This window comes from Schistocerca gregaria, chromosome 3, assembly GCF_023897955.1.
Source record: "Schistocerca gregaria isolate iqSchGreg1 chromosome 3, iqSchGreg1.2, whole genome shotgun sequence".
In the NCBI taxonomy this organism is placed as follows: Eukaryota; Metazoa; Arthropoda; class Insecta; order Orthoptera; family Acrididae; genus Schistocerca; species Schistocerca gregaria.
In genome coordinates, this window is record NC_064922.1 from 767,482,157 (window position 1) to 767,504,153 (window position 21,997).

The following is a 21,997-nucleotide window of genomic DNA, read 5'->3' on the forward strand; positions in this document are numbered from 1 at the left end:
ATTAAGCGCATATTGCAGTATTTGATCTGCAACGGGAAAAATCTGAGATCTGCACGATGTGTTCTTTCAGAGACTTGACGAAGATGGAAGACGGCATCGGGGAGAAGGTGGTGATGTTCGCGACGTACCTGGTGACCTTCCTGGGCGGCCTGGTTCTGGCGCTGGTGCGCGGCTGGGAGCTGGCGCTCATCTGCCTCATCTCGTTCCCCGTCATCATGGCGTCGCTCTCCGTCATCGAGGTCTTCTCGTCGCGGCTCGCCAAGAAGGAGCTGGCCGAGTACGGCAAGGCGGGCGCCATCGCGGAGGAGGTGGTCAGCGCCGTCCGGACCGTCATCGCCTTCGGTGGGCAGGACAAGGAGTCCGAAAGGTGAGCGCGCACTGCTGTCACACCATCGAGGGACTTCGCTAAAACTTTACAATAGTCATCAACACTATAACGGCGGAAGGGAACAAAATGGCCCTTGTCATACGTTTTTCATTCAAAGTCATATCCAATTTATTTATTTCGTTGTTGTTGTTCTTGTTGTGGTCTTCAGTCCTGAGACTGGTTTGATGCAGCTCTCCATGCTACTCTATCCTGTGCAAGCTTCTTCATCTCCCAGTACCTACTGCAGAATACATCCTTCTGAATCAGTGTATTCATCTCTTGGTCTCCCTCTACGGTTTTTACCCTCCACGCTGCCCTCCAATGCTAAATTGATGATCCCTTGATGCCTCAGAACATGTCCAACCTACCAGTCCCTTCTTCTAGTCAAGTTGTGCCACTAACTCCTCTTCTCCCCAATTCTATTCAATACCTCCTCATTAGTTACGTGATCTATCCATATAATCTTCAGCATTCTTCTGTAGCACCACATTTCGAAAGCTTCTATTCTCTTCTTGTCCAAACTATTTATCGTCCATGATTCACTTCCATACATGGCTACACTCCATACAAATACTTTCAGAAATGACTTCCTGACACTTAAATCTATACTCGATGTTAACAAACTTTTCTTCTTCAGAAACGCTTTCCTTTCCATTGCCAGTCTACATTTTATATCCTCTCTACTTCGACCATCATCAGTTATTTTGCTCCCCAAATAGCAAAACTCCTTTACTACTTTTGTCTCATTTCCTAGACTAATTCCCTCAGCATCACTCGACTTAATTCGACTATATTCCATTATCCTCGTTTTGCTTTTGTTGATTTTCATCTTATATCCTCCTTTCAAGACACTGTCCATTCCGTTCAACTGCTCTTCCATGTCCTTTGCTGTCTCTGACTGAATTACAATGTCATCAGCAAACCTCAAAGTTTTTATTTCTTCTCCATGCATTTTAATACCTACTCCGAATTTCGTTAGTGAAATTATATGACTTTTCTTAATTTTTCCTCCTCTTTCTCAAGATGTGTTAGTATTTACAAAGTATTTTAATTTTCAGTATATCTGGAGTTGCGGAAGGGGTCAATTCGACGCCACTGTAGTTTCTCTTCTGAATACATGTAAATTATCCATCAGTACAGTGGCAACATAGGGCAGTTACTCCTCATTGTTGCAACTTGTCACGTGTACATTCCAGTCCACCACAGCTTATGTTGTGTCACTCAGGCATGCTTTGTCCGTGAAACACATTTTCGAACATGTATCTTCAGCGTGGTCTGATAAAGTGTTACATCTCTTAGAGATTTCCGAAGTTGAAACGGAAATTGACTTCAATGGTGAAGATGATGGTTATGTACCTGATACAAGTGAATAGGAGACATTGTGAACGAGGGGCGATTAGTGGAAGAGGATTCAGATGATGATATAAGTCAATCATCACCTCTTTAACCACAGCAGGTACGGTTGGAAGAGACTACAAAGATGATTGCAAGGGATGGAACCGTGTGGAAGGCTGGAAATTATTCATCTTCTGGAAGGCGGTTAGGCGTGAATGTTCTGAAGGAGAGATGAGGTCCCATTGGTTATGCTTGCCAACGAGCAGACAGCTGTCATCTACATCTACATCTACATGGTTACTCTGCAGTTCACACTTAAGTGCCTGGCAGAGGATTCATCGAACCATTTTCACATTACTTCTCTACCATTCCACTCTCGAATGGCGCGTCGGAAAAAAGAACACCTAAATCTTTCCGTTCGAGCTCTGATTTCCCTTATTTTATTATGATGACCATTCCTCCCTACGTAAGTGGGTGTCAACAAAATATTTTTTGATTCGGAACAGAAAGTTGCTGATTGAAATTTCGTAAATACATCTCGCCGCAAAGAAAACGGCCTTGTTTTCAATGACTGCCACCCCAACTACCGTATCATATCAGTGACACTCTCACCCCTATTGCGCGATAACACGAAACGAACTGCCCTTCTCTGCACATTTTCGATGTCCTCCGTCAACCCTACCCGGTAAGGGTCCCACACCGCGCAGCAATATTCCAGCAGAGGACGGACAAGTGTAATGTAGGCTTTCTCTTCAGTGGGTTTGTCGCATCGTCTAAGTGTTCTGCCAACAAACCGCAGTCTTTGTTTCGCCTTCCCGACAATATTATCTATGTGGTCTTTCCAATTTAAGTTGCTCATAATTGTAATTCCTAGGTATTTAGTGGAATTGACAGCCCTTAGATTTGCTCGATTTATCGTATACCCAAAATTTATCGGATATCTTTTAGTATCCATGTGGAAGACCACGCACTTTTCTTTGCTTAGTGCCAATTGCCACTTTTCGCACCATACAGAAATTCTCTCTAGATGATTTTGTAGTTGTAATTGATAGTCTGACGATTTTTCTAGGCGGTAAATTACAGTTTATCTGCAAACAATCTACGGGTGCTGCTCAGATTATCACATAGATCATTTATATAAATCAGGAACAGCAGAGGGCTTATGACACTACCTTGCGGAACGCGAGACATCACTTCTGTTCTACTAGATGATTTACCGTCCATCACTACGAACTGTGACCTCTCTGAGATGAAATTACGAATCAAGTCACACAACTGAGACGATACTCCATATGCGCGCAATTTGATCGATAGTCGCTTGTGAGGAACGGTATCGAAAGCCGTCTGTAAATCTTGGAATATGGAATCGATCTGAGATTCTTTGTCGACAGCACTCATTACTTCATGGGAATAAAGATCTAACTGTGCTGCACAAGAACGATATGTTCTGAGTCCGTGTTGGTTATGTATCAACAAGTCATTTTCTTCAAGGTGATTTATAATGTTCGAGTACAGTACATGCTGCAAACTTCTACTGCAAATTGAGGTCAGTGATATGGGTCTGTAATTCAATGCCTTCCGTCTTATTTTTGCTGAAGCAAAGCTACTTCTCATGAAGAAATACACAAAATCAAATGCTCGAAAAGCACTAAAAAAATAATGACTGGACTGTGTCACTTGAGGAACTGGAGAAACTGATAGCCATCATGTATGTTCGTGGTGTATTGAGTACAAAAGGTACGTCTGTGGATGATCTCTCATCGCTATCTTGAGGGCCTACTTTTACCGAGGACATTTTGCCGAGGGACAGGTTTCAGGAGGTTCACAGATTTCTCCATTTTGATGAAAAATCAACCCGGGCTGAACGCCTGGCAGCCAACATATCCTGCAATTTGGGGAAAGTTCATTGAAAACAGTATCGCACTTACCACCCTGGAGAAAATATAACCATTGACGACCAACTGTTACCAAGCAAAGCAAGATGCAGGTTTACTCAGTTCATATCCAACAAACCAGAAAAATATGGTCTCGAATTCTGGTTGGCTGTTGATGTAACGACAAAGTACATATGTAATGCTTTTCCGTATCTCGGCAAACAGGACACCCATAGAGAGGACAACCACTTACAGAGTATGTCGTTCTGTGTCTCATGGAGCCATTTGTAAATCAAGGAAGAAATGTGACCACAGACAAATTTTTTACGTCTCTTCAACTTTCAAAAACTCTAAGAAAAGAAAACTTCACTACTTGGTACAATGAACAAGATCCGCCGTGAAATTCCCGATGAAGTAAGAAAGCCGAATACTGAAATACGCTCCACCACAATACTGCACAACAGTGGCAACACAGACTGTACCTTGACTGTATACCAAGGTAAGAAGAATAAAAATGTCATTCTTCTGAGTATGCTGCATTCTGAAGTAGCAATAAGCAAGGAAGGAAAGAAAAATCTCAAACCGTAACGTTCTACAATGCAACAAAGTACGGGGTGGACGTGGTTGATCAAATGACCCGTGAATATACTACGAAGGTTGAATGTAGGAGGTGGTCAATGCATGTCTTCTACAACATACTGAACATGGCGACAATAAATGCACGGGTCATCTATAACATCGTAACGAACAAGAAAATGGAAACCAAGAAGTTCATACTTCATCTGGCATATGAACCCAAGGGAACGAAAGAGGAAGAACACCAGGCAAAGGAAGATGATATGGGACTGAAATCACCTAGAAATCGGAGGAAGTGCCAAGTCAGCCTCTTCAAAAGTCGACAAGACCAGAGAAAACAGTGTAAAATGCCACAAAGCATTTTACCTTTGCTTCTTTTGCTGTTACATTCCAGTTCCCCATCACAGTTACATTTTCGATTCTCTTAACGAACTGAATGATTTGCTTTATCTCGTCAAAGATTCTTCAACCTCCTTATCATCTGCGATACTAGTAGACATATACCGATTATTGTAAGAATGGAGCGATTCTGGGCTAGGATAATGCGTTCACTACGCTATCAGAGTGGTTCACAGCATTCGTATTTGCTTATTTATTATTAAACCTACTCTTCCGGTGCGCCTATCTAATGTCGTGTTGATAACCCCGTAATTAACTGACCAAAAGTTCTGCTCTCCATCCCACAGCACTTCCCTAACTTCCACTACTTCTTTCAATGTCCTCATCTCTGTTTTTAAGTTCTCTAACCTATCAATTCACTTAAGACATCTAACATTCTTTTTTCTTATGCGTAGAGTTCCAGATTTAATTTTCATGATGACACCCTCATTAGAAACCAGATTGACTTGTGGTCCGTGAAGAGGGGCTACTGCCTTTTTAGCAATTACTTTGGGAAAAATCTGGATCATGGACTGACTTCGCTTTATTACATTAGCCTACATGGCCCTGCCGTGTTGGTACAGCAAAGGACGAAAACCAGATAATATTACAGACATTACACTTATTGAAGATGGCATCCCCTAGCGTAAAATATTCTGGAGGTACAGTGATCCCCCATTATGACCTCCAGACGGAGACCACTCAAGCAGCAAATAAGCAATCCAAAGATGCACAATGTTCGGCAATATATTACTACCTTTTGCGAGACCTAATGTATCTCTAAATTAGTCATTCGATTCAATTTCACCCCGCACAACAACGAAGACCTTTTCCCTACACTTTTATGTTACAAGATTTTCTGTTTTAAATGAGACACTTACCACCAGAGGAAAGATTATTTATGCTCAGGAGCTCATCAACAGCGAACTAAATGCCCGGACCTACAGCTGGGTTTGCTTATTAGCAATTTTCAAGGTTCCTCATTTTCGTGACTGCAGAACAACTGGTATGAATTGTACCAGATGCAATAGCACAAGCTATTTTTTGAAGAAACTACCATTTACTTTTTTGTTTTGAAGATGTTTTATCATAGCAGCGTTTACAGATTAAATTGTGGGAATCCAATTACGCCTATTGAACATTCAACTATTATTTTTTGGTACGTACAACCATGTTTCAGCATCTCTGTGCAGAGTCATCAGTGGGTATTTTAATTATGGCCTATGAAATGAGAACATGTTTTAAGTACACAGATATTGTGTTAAAAATTAAGCCTGAACATTTTAAGTCTTTTATGAGTTTTACCTTTTCCTCTGTTGTTAGTTACTGTAAGACCATCATTTCATTATACTACGAACCAGATGGTATTATTATGCGGTCATTTGACGATTTACGTCTAACTTTATCTATACAGGTAATTTTTATACGCGAAAATTTTAAAACTGCATGTTCCGAACCCCTCAGAGTACTAAAAAGAAGTAGCTCACATACCACATCTGCAGGGCACTTGATGGTCCACAACCACCAGTCAACTAAAATAGGCATAGATTTGAAAATTCTAAAATCCTGCCACAGTCTACATTCAAAAGTTTACCATAAAAGAAAACTACCACATACAGAAGATAATAGCAGAAGGAAATCAGAATATAAACACCGGCACTACACTGTGCAAAGACACACCATTTAACACCATAAGGACCTACACAAAAAATACCACAAACAAATAAACACACACACACACACACACACACACACACACACACACATGCAGAGACCCACACACAGGCGCAGACAAAGCGAGAAAGATGGAGGATGAGGGGGGGGGGTCTAGAATGGAAACAAGTGAATATCTACGTGGATCAAACATGGTGCTTTTGTGAAATTTTTTAGTTTTAGCTTGATTGTGTTATTCGGTAAAAGAAAGAACCGTGTTTCTGTGTGTGCTCTTACTACAGATGAACATGCAGAAACGGACAGGTGCCGCAAAAATAACTGTAGGTTACCGCAAAATATTTTCGTACAACAAAGTGACGTTTATAAGTGAAATGATGGCATAACTCTCCAGCCAACCTTACAATAACATCATTTCGTTGCAGATTGCAAGCTGTCGTAAAACAAGTGTAGACAATAAGAAAACAAAATCAGAATGGACTTTAATAATTTTTTTTAGAATAGCTATGACCATGGCACAGAGCTATTGAGACATGCTTACACATGAAAAGGATAATGTTTGTATAATAGCGCACCTTAATTTGCGTGATACTGAACACTTTCATAAGCATTAAATGAACGTAGTCTGATGTAAATTAATGAGACGTTTTTGCATACGGAGTGACGTAGTAGTAGAGAACTGAAGAACGGAGGTTCCTAGCGCAGACTGAACTACAACTTAAGTAAGTTTCCACACTGTTTCTGGACATGGCAAAAACTAGAGGCTGCTGAGTAATTAGTCTTTTTTCGGTTCCCTTGTTATATGTGTTATTACGACCGAATTTGTTTGTTGATAATCTGTCCGTATTTCTCAGATGAAACCAAGGGAGCAGCATATCTTCGAGATTGAAGTAGTCAAAGGGTCTAAGAAAGTTTGGTCGGATGACAGCACTTGTCTCATTGGGTTTTGAAGATAAGGTGACGCTGGCGGCGCTACTATATGATGTATGTTAGGCCTATATCGAAAGAGACAGACAGCAGCAAGCTGGTTATTTTGTTAATAAAACAGTCTAAATGGCTCTGGCCGGTTTTATTCAATGAATATTCACAATTACCGCAGACTTCTATAGGAAATTTGTTCCCATTATTAATATTGGTAGGATGATTTGCTAGTATAGTCAGATCACTGGGCGGGGTCTCAGAGGGAAGGAAAGAAATGGCACAGTGCAAGTTTTGTGTGCATATAAATTCGATCTTGTCGGGGCACATCCCCTGTGGTCCTCTTGAACGTCAGATGTGTGACACAGCTATGCATTATCAATGGCTTCTGTTCATTGCGAACTCACGGCACAACTGACAAAGTGCTTCCTAATAGGACTGAAAAACGGGTTCCTTACTTACACCCCATGACGACTTCGACACACTAACCGGACACAAGTCCTAACAAACGAACAAATGCGAGACCGACTTGATCTATTAAAATCTGTTAAAGTTAATCATTTTTTGAAAGTATAATAAGTTGATAAATATTTTGTTCATTATTTCCCTTTTTAGATACAACACGAAGTTGCTTGGAGCAATAAAAATGAGCGTTAAGAAGAACGTCATCATGGGTCTCGGCAACTCGGTGCTTTGGCTCTGCACCTTTGGCAGCTATGGTCTGGCCTTCTGGTACGGCGTGAACCTCATACTAAGGGACAGGGAGTATCCCGAAAATGAGAGAATATACGACGCCTCAACAATGATCACCGTGAGTACCTATCTCCTTTAGTGACTACTGTCATAATGTAATTATAAGAATTAACTTTATGAAATAAGAAGAATGCGGATCAATGCCGTCGGTTTTAGAATAGCTGTTCAGTCAGAGTCTCCGGCAGTAAATCGTAATGGTGCAAAATCCTATCTCAGTTCATGTCGCCTTGCGTCGGATCGAAAAAAACAAGGCAGTTATGAGCAGTTTCTTTCCAAGTGGAAAAAATGTTTCATTGCGCGATTTACATTAAACTTAGGGCAAATTGCTAAATATAGTTACAGTGTAAAAATCACGTCGGAGGTTGAATTGTGCCTTGAAGTTCCGATGTTGAGGTGATGAACTTCTCCATCTTCCACCACATGTACTAGCTGATGTCGCAATGAAATGTGCTTTCAAAGAAAATTTTATGTGCAGTTTATTGTGACAAAAATGTGTCTGTGTGAGTCGCACAACAGGCGCAGAATGCACTAGCTGTACTGGCAAACTATTTCAAAACAACGATGTTTCAGTGTCCTATTTCACATATGCATTATAGTTGCTAATCTGCCCACTTGAAGTGGAGTCGACATGCGCCGGTTCAGTCATTTTGAAAATGAAGCAACATGTGCGAAATAAAAGCAACACACACAACTGTTTGTGAAAACTGTCATGCAATAAAGGTTGTATGCAAGTGATAGGACTTCTACAGACATTTCAAAGTGAAGCATGTTATATTAATCTACATCTACATGTACGTGATTACTCTGCTATTCACAATAAAGTGCCTGAAAGAGGGTTCAATGAACCACCTTCAGGCTGTTTCTACCTTCCACTCTCGAACGCCGCGCGGGAAAAGCGAGCACTTAAATTTTTCCGTGAGAGCCCTAATTTACCTTATTTTATCGCGGTCATCATTTCTCCCTATGTAGGTCGGTGCCAACAGAATGTTTTCGCAATCGGAGGAGAAAACTGGTGTTTTAAATTTGATGAGAAGATCCCGTCGCCTTTGTTTTAATGCTTGTCACTCCAATTCACGTGTCATGTCTGTCGTCCTATCTCCACTATTTCGCGATAATACAAATCGAGTTGTCTTTCTTTATACTTTTTCTATGTCATCCGTAAGTCCTACCTGATGCAGAGCCCACACTGCATAGCAGTACTCCAGAATATGGCGGACAAGCGTGGTGTAAGCAATCTCTTTAGTAGACCTGATGCACCTTCTAAATAATGTGCCAAAGAATCTAAGTCTTTGGTTTCCTCTTCCCACAACGTTATCTATGTAATCGTTCCAATCTAGCGTATTTTTAATTGTAATCCCTAAGTATTCAGTTGAATTTGCGGCCTTCAGATTTGTGTGATTTGTCGCGTGATCAAAATTTGGCGGATTTCTTTTAGCACTTTTCTTTATTCAGGGTCAACTGCCACTTTGCACACCATACAGATATCTTATCTAAATCATTTTGCAATTCTTTTTGGTCATCTTATGAATTTACAAGACGGTAAATGACAGCATCATCTACAAAAATCTAAGACAGCTACTCAGATTGCCTCATATGTCGTTAGTATAGGTCAGGAACAATAGAGGGCCTATAACACTTCCTTGGGAAAAGCCGAATATTACTTCTGTTTTATTCGATGACTTTCCGTCTGTTACTACGAACTGTGATCTTTCTAAAAGGAAACCATGAATCTAGTCGCACAACTGAGGCGACATTCCATGTGCACGGAGTTTGTTCAGAAGATGCTTATGAGGAACGGTGACGAAAGCCTTCTAGAAATCTAAAAATATGGATTCAATTTGACATCTCCTGCCGATAACACTCATTAATTCATGATTATAAAGAGGTAGTTGTGTTTCGCAAGACGATATTTTCTGAATCCGTGCTATGTATTAATAATTTTTTTCTTTGATGTACTTCATAATGTTCGAATGCAGTATGTGTTCCAGAGCCCTATTGCAAATCGACTTTAGTGATATGGGCCTGTAATTCAACGGATTACGACCACTTGAGCAATTTTCCAGTCTTTAGGTACGGATTATTCTGGGAGCGAACTGTTGTATATAATTGCTAAATATGGAGCTATTGTATTAGCATACTCTGAGAGGAACCTGACTGGTATACATACAATCTGGACCGGAAGCCTTGCCTTTATTGATTTAAGCTGCTTTGTGACACCAAGGATATCTACTTATATGTCTCTCATCTTGGCAGTTGTTCTTGATTGGAATTCAGGAATATTTACTTCGTCTTCTTTGGTGAAGGGATTTCGTAAAACCGTGTTTAATAACTCTGCTTTAGTGGCATTGTCGTCAGTGACTTCACCGTTGTTATCGCGCAGTGTAGATATTGATTGCGTTTTGCCACTGGTATGCTTTATGGATGACCAGAATCTCTTCGGGTTTTTTCCCAGATTTCGAAACAGTTTCGTTGTGGAAATTATTAAAACCGTCTCGCATTGCAGTACGCCCTATATTTCGAACATCTGCAAAACTTTGCCAATCTTGGGAATTTTGCGTTCTTTTAAATTTGGCATGCTTTTTTCGTTGCTTCTGCAACAACGATCTGACCCGTTTTGTGTACCGTGGGGGGATCAGTACCATCACTTATTAATTTATGTGGTATATATCTTTCAACTGCCGTTGATACTATCTCTTTGGACTCAGTCCACTGCTTTTCTACGCTTACATGATCAGATCGGAAGGAGTGAAGACTGTCTCTTAAAACGGCGTTAAGAGCATTTTTATCAGCTTTTTTTGAATAGATATACTTTGCCTTTCCTTTTGATGAATTTGGGTGTTAGGGTATTCAACCTAGAAGCAACTGCCTCGTGGTCACTAATCCCTGTATTCGTCGCAATACTCAGTATTTGTCCAGGATTATTTGTTGCTAAAAGGTCAAGTAGGCTTTCGCAACCATTTACTCTTCGAGTGGGCTCATGAACCAGTTGTTCAAAATAATTTTCTGAGATTGCATTCAATACATTTTTGGATGACGGTTTATGCCAGGCGCCGGCTTTAAACGTGTAATTTTTTCAGCATATCGAGGGTAAATTGAAGTCACCACCGTTTACAATTGTATGAGTGGGGCACCTATGCCAAATGAGACTCAAGTTTTATTTGAAGTGTTCAGCATCTTCTTAGTCGGGGGTCGGTCAAACGATCCAATTAATAGTTTAGTCCGATTGTCAAGTATAATCTCTACCCAAACTATTTCGAAGAAACTATCTACTTGAATTTCACTACAAGGCAGACTACGTCTGACAGCAATAAATACTCCACCACCAACTGTATTTAATCTATCCTTTCTGAACACTGTAAGCCCCCGCTACCTCTATAGCCGCTTCGTGTGTGTAGTGAACTCCTCACCTATTAAAAGGAACCGGGAAACCCACCACCCGATGGCGCAGGTCAAAGCATATGCAGCCTAGACGGTCACAGAACCGCCTGAACCTCTGATTCAGACCCTCCACTCGGCTCTGCACCAAAGGACCACAATCGGTTTTATCGACGATGCTGCAGATGGAGAACTCTGCTTTAATCTCGCAAACAAGACTGACAGTCTTTACCATTTGCGCTAGCCGCCCGAAAACAGGGAGAATATCCTCCGATCCAAAGCGACACACGTCATTGGTACCGACGAGCCACCACCGCACATTCAAAGCGTGTTCTGGAGATTAGGCAAGGGCCTCAATAATATCAATCGAACGTAATGGGTCGCAGAAGAATCCTGAATGCTGCGTGGAGATTTTCATTTTGATGCGTCCCGCCACGAACCTCTCTCCTGTACCAACCCCTTCACCTCAAGTAACACTCGCAACCTATCTCATAATTATTTGCCGGATGTTTTCCAATCTCTGTCTTCTACTACAGTTTTTATCCTCCACAGCTCCCTCTAGTGCCATGGAAGTTATTCCGTGAGGTCTTAACAGGTGTCCCATTGTCGTGTCCCTTTCTCTTGTCTGTGTTTTTCATATATTCCTTTCCTCACTATTCTGCGAAGAACCTTCTCATTCCTTACCTTAACAGTCCGCCTAATTCTCAACATTCTTCTGCAGCACCACATGTCAAATACTTCGATTCTCTTCCGTTTCGGTTTCTCCGTAGTCTGTGTTTCACAAACATGCAATGCTGCGCTCCAAACGTACTTTCTCAGAATTTTCTTCCTTAAATTAAGGCCTGTGTCTGACAGCAGGAGACTTCTCTTGGCCACGAATCTCGTTTTTGACTGTGGTAGTCTGCTTTTTATATCGTCATTCCTAGTAAACTTCTCTTGGATTACAACTAGTAAATCCCCAATTCTTTAAACAATCGAATTCCCATGTATAAAACAGCTTGAAACGTCTGAATACATTACAAATCAGTTAATGTGTAAAATATTGGCTTTTAAAGCACATAAGAGAGAAGAAGATTAAGAAAGTTTCTGCCAGTTAAGCTGCCTCAGGACAAACACACAGATTGTAGCTGTAATACTTCACATATTGTGTTAAACTTTTAAGGTAGGGTTGTACCTCTTGGCACGAATATCATGATGAAATATTAGATTTTTAAATTCAGACACTAATTACGCGAAGTACTGAAAATCGAATTTTTGTTTCCCCTACGTTGCAACTGTTTCTGCGATAGCATTCTAAGAATATAAACACGCAGACAACGTAACATTCCACCATACGACGCGAATTTACAGTGGACGAATATTTCGTCTCCATGAACATTGTCACACGGCAACACCACAGGGGCCCTACTGCCATGTTAGAGAATCTGAATTGGATTAGTGGTACGCCTATGCCACTGTTATTAATAGCAATGTAAAACTACAGGTAATAGGAGCTGTACCAATGCCACATAGGCCTTTGCGGGGCAGACATAAGCAGAAGATATTCGGAAAAATAGTCTACCTATTCAGGAATCACAATAATTGACGTCGATACAGGTCAACACATACCTCAACCTTTGTGCAACCGTCAATGTAGAATAAAAGGATTCGAATCAGTAACAAATTGTGTTTCCAGACGAGACTCATTAGCAAAAGAATGTAGTAGATGACAGAGTACGCATGAGGTACCACAGATATAAAAGCGAACAGCCAGATTTCATTATCCATCGTAATACTGGACAAACATTTGACAGTGGTCTTAGAGTCATTTGTTTTAATCGGTGTTGACGTCTCCGTTTTTCAGATAATCTCAACTACCATTGTCATATCAGGAACATTGTGAAGTATGAAGTAATATCTCCCCACCAAAGAAATCCTGAAATTATGTTCCAGAATCAAATTCCGGTCAATAGGTTGCAAGTACAACTGAATAGTTTTTATTTTCCTTACAAGTGCCACTCGTCGCATTCACTTTCTTCAGTTGTGCCCCACGCTGTTGTGTAAGCTGAATACATGCTCCTAGGGAGTGAATAAAATCTCATACCTTTGAAATTCAATCTTTGCATCATAGTTGCCGGTGGGCGAAAGATCGTCCAAAAGGGGCAACCAGAGAAATCTTGGTGTAAAGGAAATAGTACAACACCTTTGATGCCAAGTCAAAGAGCAAACGAATCAGCAGTGAGCAGTGATCAAGTGCAGAGTTAACAAGCTGATACGACGGCAGTGACAATAAACACGGCACTGTCGTGGTTTGACCGCCCCTTGTCCTTCATTCGGAAGTTGTAGCCGGAGTTGTTACCCCCCATGAATGTAGGTGATGTTGATAACGCGCAGAAGATAGAATTAGGATCCGGTGACGCCTTAGCCGTAAGAAATTTGAGGTTGCTAAGTGGACGCGGTTCACTCGTGTCACAATAAGCAAAAGGTTATTCTTATTTCTTTTTTTTATTCGCATGTTTCCTTCTCTGTATTTAGTCATGTTTACATTAGCTTATTATACAGAGAGTAAGGGGTTTAAGTGCAGACATTTCTGTTGGTGACTGTGGATGGCGAACTCAACAATTTTACATTAGTATTTACATCATCTGCAGACTAGTAATTATAGCTATTTCAAGTTATACGTTTTTAGATTGATTTGTACCTGCAAGTCTATGTGACAAGAGCAAGACATTAATGTTTATTTTTCCATGGACAGTGGGTCAAGCGTTGAGAAGTGTTGTTGACAAGTGGTGACACGTGGACGTAAAACGGTTAGTCTATACTGATGGGCGTAGTCCACTTAATGCTACAGATACATCTGTGCAGAAAACATCAGGCCGTAAAGTTTGTGACATGTTTGTGGGAAGACTGTTTGACGCAGAGATACAACAACCATCACACTGATGGGTGCACATATGAACGTACTACTCGTACATGCAACAATATCTGCACTTATACCCGTTCACGCTCTATGTGACCTAGCAAGGTGGTGCAATGGTCATCGTATCTCGGAGGACGACGGTTGAAATCTGCGTCTGGTCGTCCAGGTTTAGGTCCTGGCAAATACCAGCAAATACCGCGATGATCTTTTTGAAAAAGTATGGCCGATTTCCTGTATAATTCTCTAAACAAGAATTCGAGCATGTGCTTCGCCTCCAGCGATCTCGTTGTCTACGTGACGGACAACCCTACTGATCCTTTGTTATTTTATTATATTTCTTATTGTGGCCCAGTTTGTTTGTTGATAACCTCCCTTTTCTACGATGAAAAGAAGAAGCCAAGATCTTCGAGGCCAAAGCAGTCAAAGGCCCTAAGAAAGTTTAGTGGGCTTAAATCCTTATCTCATAGAATTTTGAAGATTAATTGAGGCTAATGATCCGAATATACACTGAAGAGCCAAAGAAACTGGTACACCTGCCTAATATAGTGTAGGGCCCCTGCGAACAAGCAGAAGTGCCGCAGCGATTTAGAAAAGATTGCTGTATGGTGTGGCAGGTGGCAGTTGACGCTAAATAACGAAAGTGTGAGGTCATCCACATGAGTTCCAAAAGAAATCCGTTGGAATTTGATTGCTCGATAAATAGTACAATTCTCAAGGCTGTCAATTCAACTAAGTACCTGGGTGTTAAAATTACGAACAACTTCAGTTGGAAAGACCACATAGATAATATTGTGGGGAAGGCGAGCCAAAGGTTGCGTTTCATTGGCAGGACACTTAGATGCAACAAGTCCACTAAAGAGACAGCTTACACTGCACTCGTTCATCGTCTGTTAGAATATTGCTGCTCAATGTGGGATCCTTACCAGGTGGGATTGACGGAGGTCATCGAAAGGGTGCAAAAAAGGGCAGCTCGGTTTGTATTATCACGTAATAGGGGAGAGAGTGTGGCAGATATGATACGCGAGTTGGGCTGGAAGTCATTAAAGCAAAGACGTTTCCCGTCGCGGCGAGATCTATTTACGAAATTTCAGTCACCAACTTTCTCTTCCGAATGAGAAAATATTTTGTTGAGCCCAACCTACATAGGTAGGAATGATTATCAAAATAAAATAAGAGAAATCAGAGATCGAACAGAAAGGTTTAGGTGTTCGATTTTCCCGCGCGCTGTTCGGGAGTGGAATGGTAGAGAGATAGTATGATTGTGGTTCGATGAACCCTCTGCCAAGCATTAAATGTGAATTGCAGAGTAGTCATGTAGATGAAGATGTAGAACAGGACGTGGCATGGACTCAACTAATGTCTGAAGCAGTGCTAGAGGGAACTGACATTATGAATCCTGCAGGGCTGTCCGTAAGAGTGCGAGGGCGTGGAGGTCTTTTCTGAATAGCACATTGCAAGGCATCCCAGACATGCTCGTGTCTGAAGAGTTTGGTGGCCAGCGAAAGCGTTCAAGCTCAGAAGAGTGTTCCTGGAGCCACTCTGTAGCACTTCTGGTGGGGTGTCGCATTCTCCTGCTGGAAGTGCCCTAGTTCGTCAGAATGCACAATGCACATGAACGAATGCAAGTCATCAGACAGGATGTTATGTACGTGACACCTGTCAGAGTCGTATCTAGACGTATCAGGGATCCATAACTCTCCAACTGCACAAGCCCCACACCATTACAGAGCCTCCAACAACTTGAACAGTCCCTTGCTGACTTTCAGGGTCCATGAATATATGAGGTTCTCTCCATACCCGTACACATCCATCCGGTCGATACAATTTGAAACGAGACTCCTCCGACCGGGCCACATTTTTCCGTCATCAACAGTCCAGTGTCGGTGTTGATGGGCCCAGATGAGGCGTAAATCTTTGTGTCATGCAGTCATCAAGGGTACACGAGTGGGCCTCCGCCACCGAAAGCCCATATTGATGGTGTTTCGTTGAATGGTTCGCATGCTGATACTTGTCCATCGCCCAGCACTGAAATCTACAGCAGTTTGCGGAAGGATTTCATTTCTGTCACCTTGAACGATTCAATTCAGCCGTCGTTGGTCCCGTTGTTGAAGGATCTTTTTTCTGGCCGCAGCGATGTCGGAGATTTGATTTTTAACCAGATTCCTGATAGTCACGGTACACTCGTGAAATAATCATACGGGAAAAATCTCACTTCATTGCCACCCCGGAGATGCTGTGTCCCATGGCTCGTGTGCCGACTACAACACCACATTCAGACTCAAAAAAAAAAAAAAAAAAAAAAGGTTCAAATGGCTCTGAGCACTATGGGACTTAACTGCTGTGGTCATCAGTCCCCTAACTAACCTAAGGACATCACACACATCCATGCCCGAGGCGGGATTCGAACCTGCGACCGTAGCAGTCGCGCGGTTCCGGCCTGAGCGCCTAGAACCGCTAGACCACCGCGGCCGGCTTCAAACTCACTTAAAGCTTGATAACATGCCATTGTTGCAGCAGTAACCGATCAACAACTGCGCCAGACACTTGTTATCTTATGCAGGGTGTTACTAAAACTTACGGCCAAACTTTCAGAAAACATTCCTCACACACAAAGAGAGAAAATATGTTATGTGGACATGTGTCCGGAAACGCTTACTTTTCATGTTAGAGCACATTTTATTACTTCTCTTCAAATCACATTAATCATGGAATGAAAACACACAGCAACAGAACGTACCAGCGCAACTTCAAACACTTTGGTACAGGAAATGTTAAAAATGTCCTCCGTTAGCGAGGATACATGTATCCACCCTCCGTCACATGGAATCCCTGATGCGCTGATGCAGCCCTGCAGAATGGCGTATTGTATCACAGCCGTCCACAATACGAGCACGAAGAGTCTCTACATTTGGTACCGGGGTTGCGTAGACGAGAGCTTTCAAATGCCCCCATAAATGAAAGTCAAGAGGGTTGAGGTCAGGAGAGCGTGGAGGCCATGGAATTGGTCCGCCTCTACGAATCCATCGGTCACCGAATCTGTTGTTGAGAAGCGTACGAACACTTGGACTGAAATGTGCAGGAGCTCCATCGTGCATGAACCACATGTTGTGTTGTACTTGTAAAGGCACATGTTCTAGCATCACAGGTAGAGTATCCCGTATGAAATCATGATAACGTGCTCTATTGAGCGTAGGTGGAAGAACATGGGGCCCAATCAAGACATCACCAACAATGCCTGCGCAAACGTTCACAGAAAATCTGTGTTGATGACGTGATTCCACAATTGCGAGCGGATTCTCGTCAGCCCACACATGTTGATTGTGAAAATTTACAATTTGATCACGTTGGAATGAAGCCTCGTCCGTAAAGAGAACATTTGCACTCAAATGAGGATTGACACATTGTTGGATGAACCTGGATGAACCATTCGCAAAAGTGTACCCGTGGAGGCCAATCTGCTGCTGATAATGCCCGCACACTCTGTACATGGTGCGGAAACAACTGGTTCTCCCGTAGCACTCTCCATACAGCGACTTGGTCAACTTTACCTTGCACAACAGCAATTTCTCTGACGCTGACATTAGGGTTATCGTCAACAGTACGAAGAATTGCTCGTCCATTGCAGGTGTCTTCGTCGTTCTAGGTCTTCCCCAGTCGCGAGTCATAGGCTGAAATGTTCCGTGCTCCCTAAGACGCCGATCATTTGCTTCGAACGTCTTCCTGTCGGGAGACCTTCGTTCTGGAAATCTGTCTCGATACAAACGTACCGCGCCACGGCTATTGCCCCGTGCTAATCCATACATCAAATGAGCATCTGTCAACTCCGCATTTGTAAACATTGCACTGACTCCAAAACCACGTTCGTGATGAACACTAACCTGTTGATCCTACGTACTGATGTCCTTTATGCTAGTACTGTAGAGCAATGAGTCGCGTGTCAACACAAGCACCGAAGTCAACATTACCTTCCTTCAATTGGGCCAACTGGCGGTGAATCGAGGAAGTACAGTACATACTGACGAAACTAAAATGAGCTCTAGCATGGAAATTAAGCGTCTTCGGACACATGTCCACATAACATCTTTTCTTTATTTGTGTGTGAGGAATGTTTCCTGAAAGTTTGGCCGTTCCTATTTGTAACACCTTGTATAGGCGTTGCCAACCGCAGCGCTGTCTTCTGTCTGTTTAGATATCCGTGTATTTGCATACGCATGCCTATATCAGTTTCTTTGGCGCTTCAGCGTACAATCTATGTGATGTGGGGAGTAGCGAGACAACCGTTTGCTAGTTTATTCGGGCCAGTAAATGGTGTCTCAAAGAGAGGAAAAGAAAGGGCACATTGTACGGGTTGGTACGCAGATTCGTCCAGTGCACTTCTCCACATTACCGTTTGACGAGGCACAATACGTTCTAAACTGAGCAAAGTCTCTCATCCTAGCACGTTACGACCTCGTCAGGTACTGATTTTAAATACGTTTCAGCGCGCATTTGATTTCTGTTATGTTGGTATATATTTTAAGAACTTTTCAGTACATATTTTGTTTTGTTATGTCTTTATATGTGTTGATCAATACCGTATGTAAAGTTCTGTGATATCTTAGAAAGAGTAAAACAGCATTGCTCGTTCGACATATATTTTGCGCTTACTCTTGGTCCATGGTTTGATTTAATTTTAGCAGGCACAATGGCATACAAAATACGCCACAGGGAGTAATATTTTATCTTGAAGGTGAGGCATCTCGGACTTGTAATGTACAGAATGAAGTTGAATGTGTTCACAGTAAGCCAATGTGTAATTGTTGGCATGGTGTTACTTAATGCCACGAGTGTTTCCGCTGCAGGTGTTCTACTCAGTCATGATGGGCTCCTGGATGTTCGGTATGTCGTCGCCCTTCATCGAGGCCTTCTCGACGGCTAGGGGAGCCGCTGCCAAAGTCTTCGACGTCATTGACCGCAAGTCGCCCATCGACAGCTTGTCTGAAGAGGGCGAGCGCCCTTCTAACGTCAACGGCGACGTGAGTTTCCAAGACGTCCACTTCGAGTACCCTTCACGGAAGGGCGTCAGGGTGAGTGCACAGTCATCTTTCGAAACCTAAGTCGTTATTCTTCATTCGTTATTTGTCACAGCGTACTGAACAGTGACACTAGGTTTTACGTATTCTACTAAACAATCGAAGTGCATTGTTGCTCTAGGTAGAAAGGAATACTAAACAGTAATTAGTGGAAAGGGAAAGTAAACTGTGGAAAAAAGCCGGTTCAGTTGTTAAGATCTGAGGTAATTTAGATTGTTCGTGTCATTTAACCAAATGCAAGTTTGTGCTACACGGACTGCTGTTTTCAACGTTTGACATATCAAATTAGCGACTAGAGTTGGATATATAAATATCATAATCAAACAGCTTCAATCTCCAAGTAAAGCTACATATTTACTTATATAATTTTAAAAGTAAGCTTTTCCGCTATGTATAGTCCTTGTTGTAGCACTTCCCACTACAGCAAGCTTAACATTTTTCTTACGGCCTTCCAGTGACTAAAACAATAACGAGGAATTGCGCTGACCTCGTCTAAATTTTTCTATTTCTTCCGTTAATACAGCTAAGGAAGGTTTCCAGAGTCAAAAACAGCGCTTGACAATCTGTCGGATGATATCTGATTTAATTAATAACTCTTCCATAAAACTCTTCTACTGAATTTGAATGTGACACATGTTTTCCGCACAACGTGACGCATATGATCGATTTAGCTAAAATACGTTTGTGACTGGTTCCAGACATCAGTCGCCAATGTTGTGATGCAGTATTAGTTTTTTTCACTTATTTACTTATTGTACACTACCTTTTCTGCGAATATCAGATGTTTGTATTTGCATCAAGTGTGGATCATTTGCTGGTCTTCATGCATTTTACTCCGTTACGGTATTATTATTCATATTTACCTCCGAGGATAAATACATATATTTCACATTTTCAGATCCTGCAAGGCCTGAACCTCAAGATCAAAGCCGGAGAGACGGTGGCGCTAGTGGGCAGCTCCGGCTGTGGCAAGTCCACGTGTATCCAGCTGATACAGCGCTTCTATGACCCTCTGCAAGGAAAAGTGCGTACCACACACAGCTATTTTTTCACCTAACCTTTATTCGAACGTTGCAGACAAGAAACTAATTTCAATGCACATGTTCCCTAGAGTCTCTCTCTCGTCTCCTTGTTTGGTGGACAAAAGTTAACACACATCAACGGAAAATTAAGGATGAAGTTATGATAGAACGAGGTAGTCGAAAAAGAATCTTATGAGCCAAAACATAACAAACAAATAAAATGAAAACGACGATGTCGATGGTGATCATCAACATTACCGTAATTATCATCATCATTATCTCTGGTATCATAACCAATGACCTAGCCGTCTAGTTAATTTGGTCCTCTGACAATGGTCTGTAATTTTCAAGGCATGAGCCTCCTAAGGGAATGCAATGATAACGTAGCCTAATTCGCACGTACAGCAGGGGTGGATTAATTCATTGGTACTGGGAAAGGAGATTACTTAAAATACTGTTGTATGAACTACATTACAATATTTTTCAGTGTATGGGACCAACACGAAACAGGTCGAAAAAAGTACATGGAATAAATACAAAGGAGGACAGCATGAATGGTAACAATTTTTTGTCCACAGGAGAGCGTCGTGGAAATGAAAAACCTTAAACGACAAACGCTTCCAAACGAACGTCAACTATCTCTCGAAAGCCTGCTTACAAAGGTTCAAGAACGAATATTTAGTGCGGAATCAAGGAATATGCTACAGACTCCTACTTACCTCTCGTGCAGGAACTGCGAAGACGAGATTAATTACAGGTAGTACAGAGACATCCAAGCAATCATATTTCCCACGCTCCATATGCGAATCAAACGGGAAAAAACTCTAATACTTTGCACAATAGGAAGTACTCTCTGTCATAACATTCATAGCGTTGTAGTTTACATAGTAAAGATGTAGATTTAGATGTTAGTTCCTTAGTTCACCATACGAGAAAACGTCCAGTGCTTTCACTGTCTATTGTCTGTGGCTGGCACACTGTATTCTAGTCGTAGGAAACCCGAATGTCACAGTGAATGTACCTGAAGGACATCAAAACTGATCGTTCCGGGAGCTAACTAGAAGCTGATATCAGGCGCATACCTCTAATTTGCTTTAATGCTTGATTTCATTGCAATGGAAATGATTCCATGTGGAAGGACACATTTAACGAGAGCACAGGTAAGGTCGACAGCGTCTAAAACTTTGCGTCACTGTCATTGACGTTGTCAGAAATCCCACAGAACCGTCGGTTTACACACTTCCCGTCGGCTTCGAGAAGCTGCCCGGTAGGCCAGGGGACTTTCTTGCTTCATTTCCATCAGGCAAAGGCACCGTGTACGTACACTAATTCAGGTTATTGAACTACACCTTTAGAAGAAAAATCGGAACATGGGAGAAGACCTGTTTCACGCAATGTGCTCTCTGGTAAACACTCTACGATCAGGAATTCGACGTGTTGGAAAGCACCGAAGGTGTTCTTCTTCAGTAGCAGGAGAACTGCCCTCGCAGAAGCCTTAAACATACACGACATCTGCATTTTCTTCATTAGTGTAGATGAATGGAATTTTAGCCAGCGCTTGCACAAACACAGTTTGTAGTTCCTCGAAATACTTTACTCACAACATGGCATGGACAACTGCGCGATCAACTGGCTAGTTTAATGGCAGTAAGACATCCAGAGCAAAGACACTGAAACAATGGGGTAAAACGTCAAAGAGCTTGAATAGATAAGACTCACATGTGCGTTCCCCGAGTCCAAAAACAAATATACGAGGG

General features: G+C 41.9%; 1 protein-coding gene across 4 annotated transcripts in view; it reads left to right on the forward strand.

The window, feature by feature from the left end:
* Positions 1-21,997, forward strand: part of LOC126354015 (ATP-dependent translocase ABCB1-like) — a 243,714-nt gene that overhangs the window by 103,165 nt on the left and 118,552 nt on the right. For all 4 annotated transcript variants that reach the window (XM_050003336.1, XM_050003337.1, XM_050003334.1 and 1 more), the window contains 4 exons: positions 71-367; positions 7,735-7,930; positions 18,988-19,212; positions 20,117-20,242. In XM_050003336.1, the coding sequence (XP_049859293.1) occupies positions 71-367; positions 7,735-7,930; positions 18,988-19,212; positions 20,117-20,242 (844 nt within the window). The remainder of the gene's footprint in view (positions 1-70; positions 368-7,734; positions 7,931-18,987; positions 19,213-20,116; positions 20,243-21,997) is intronic.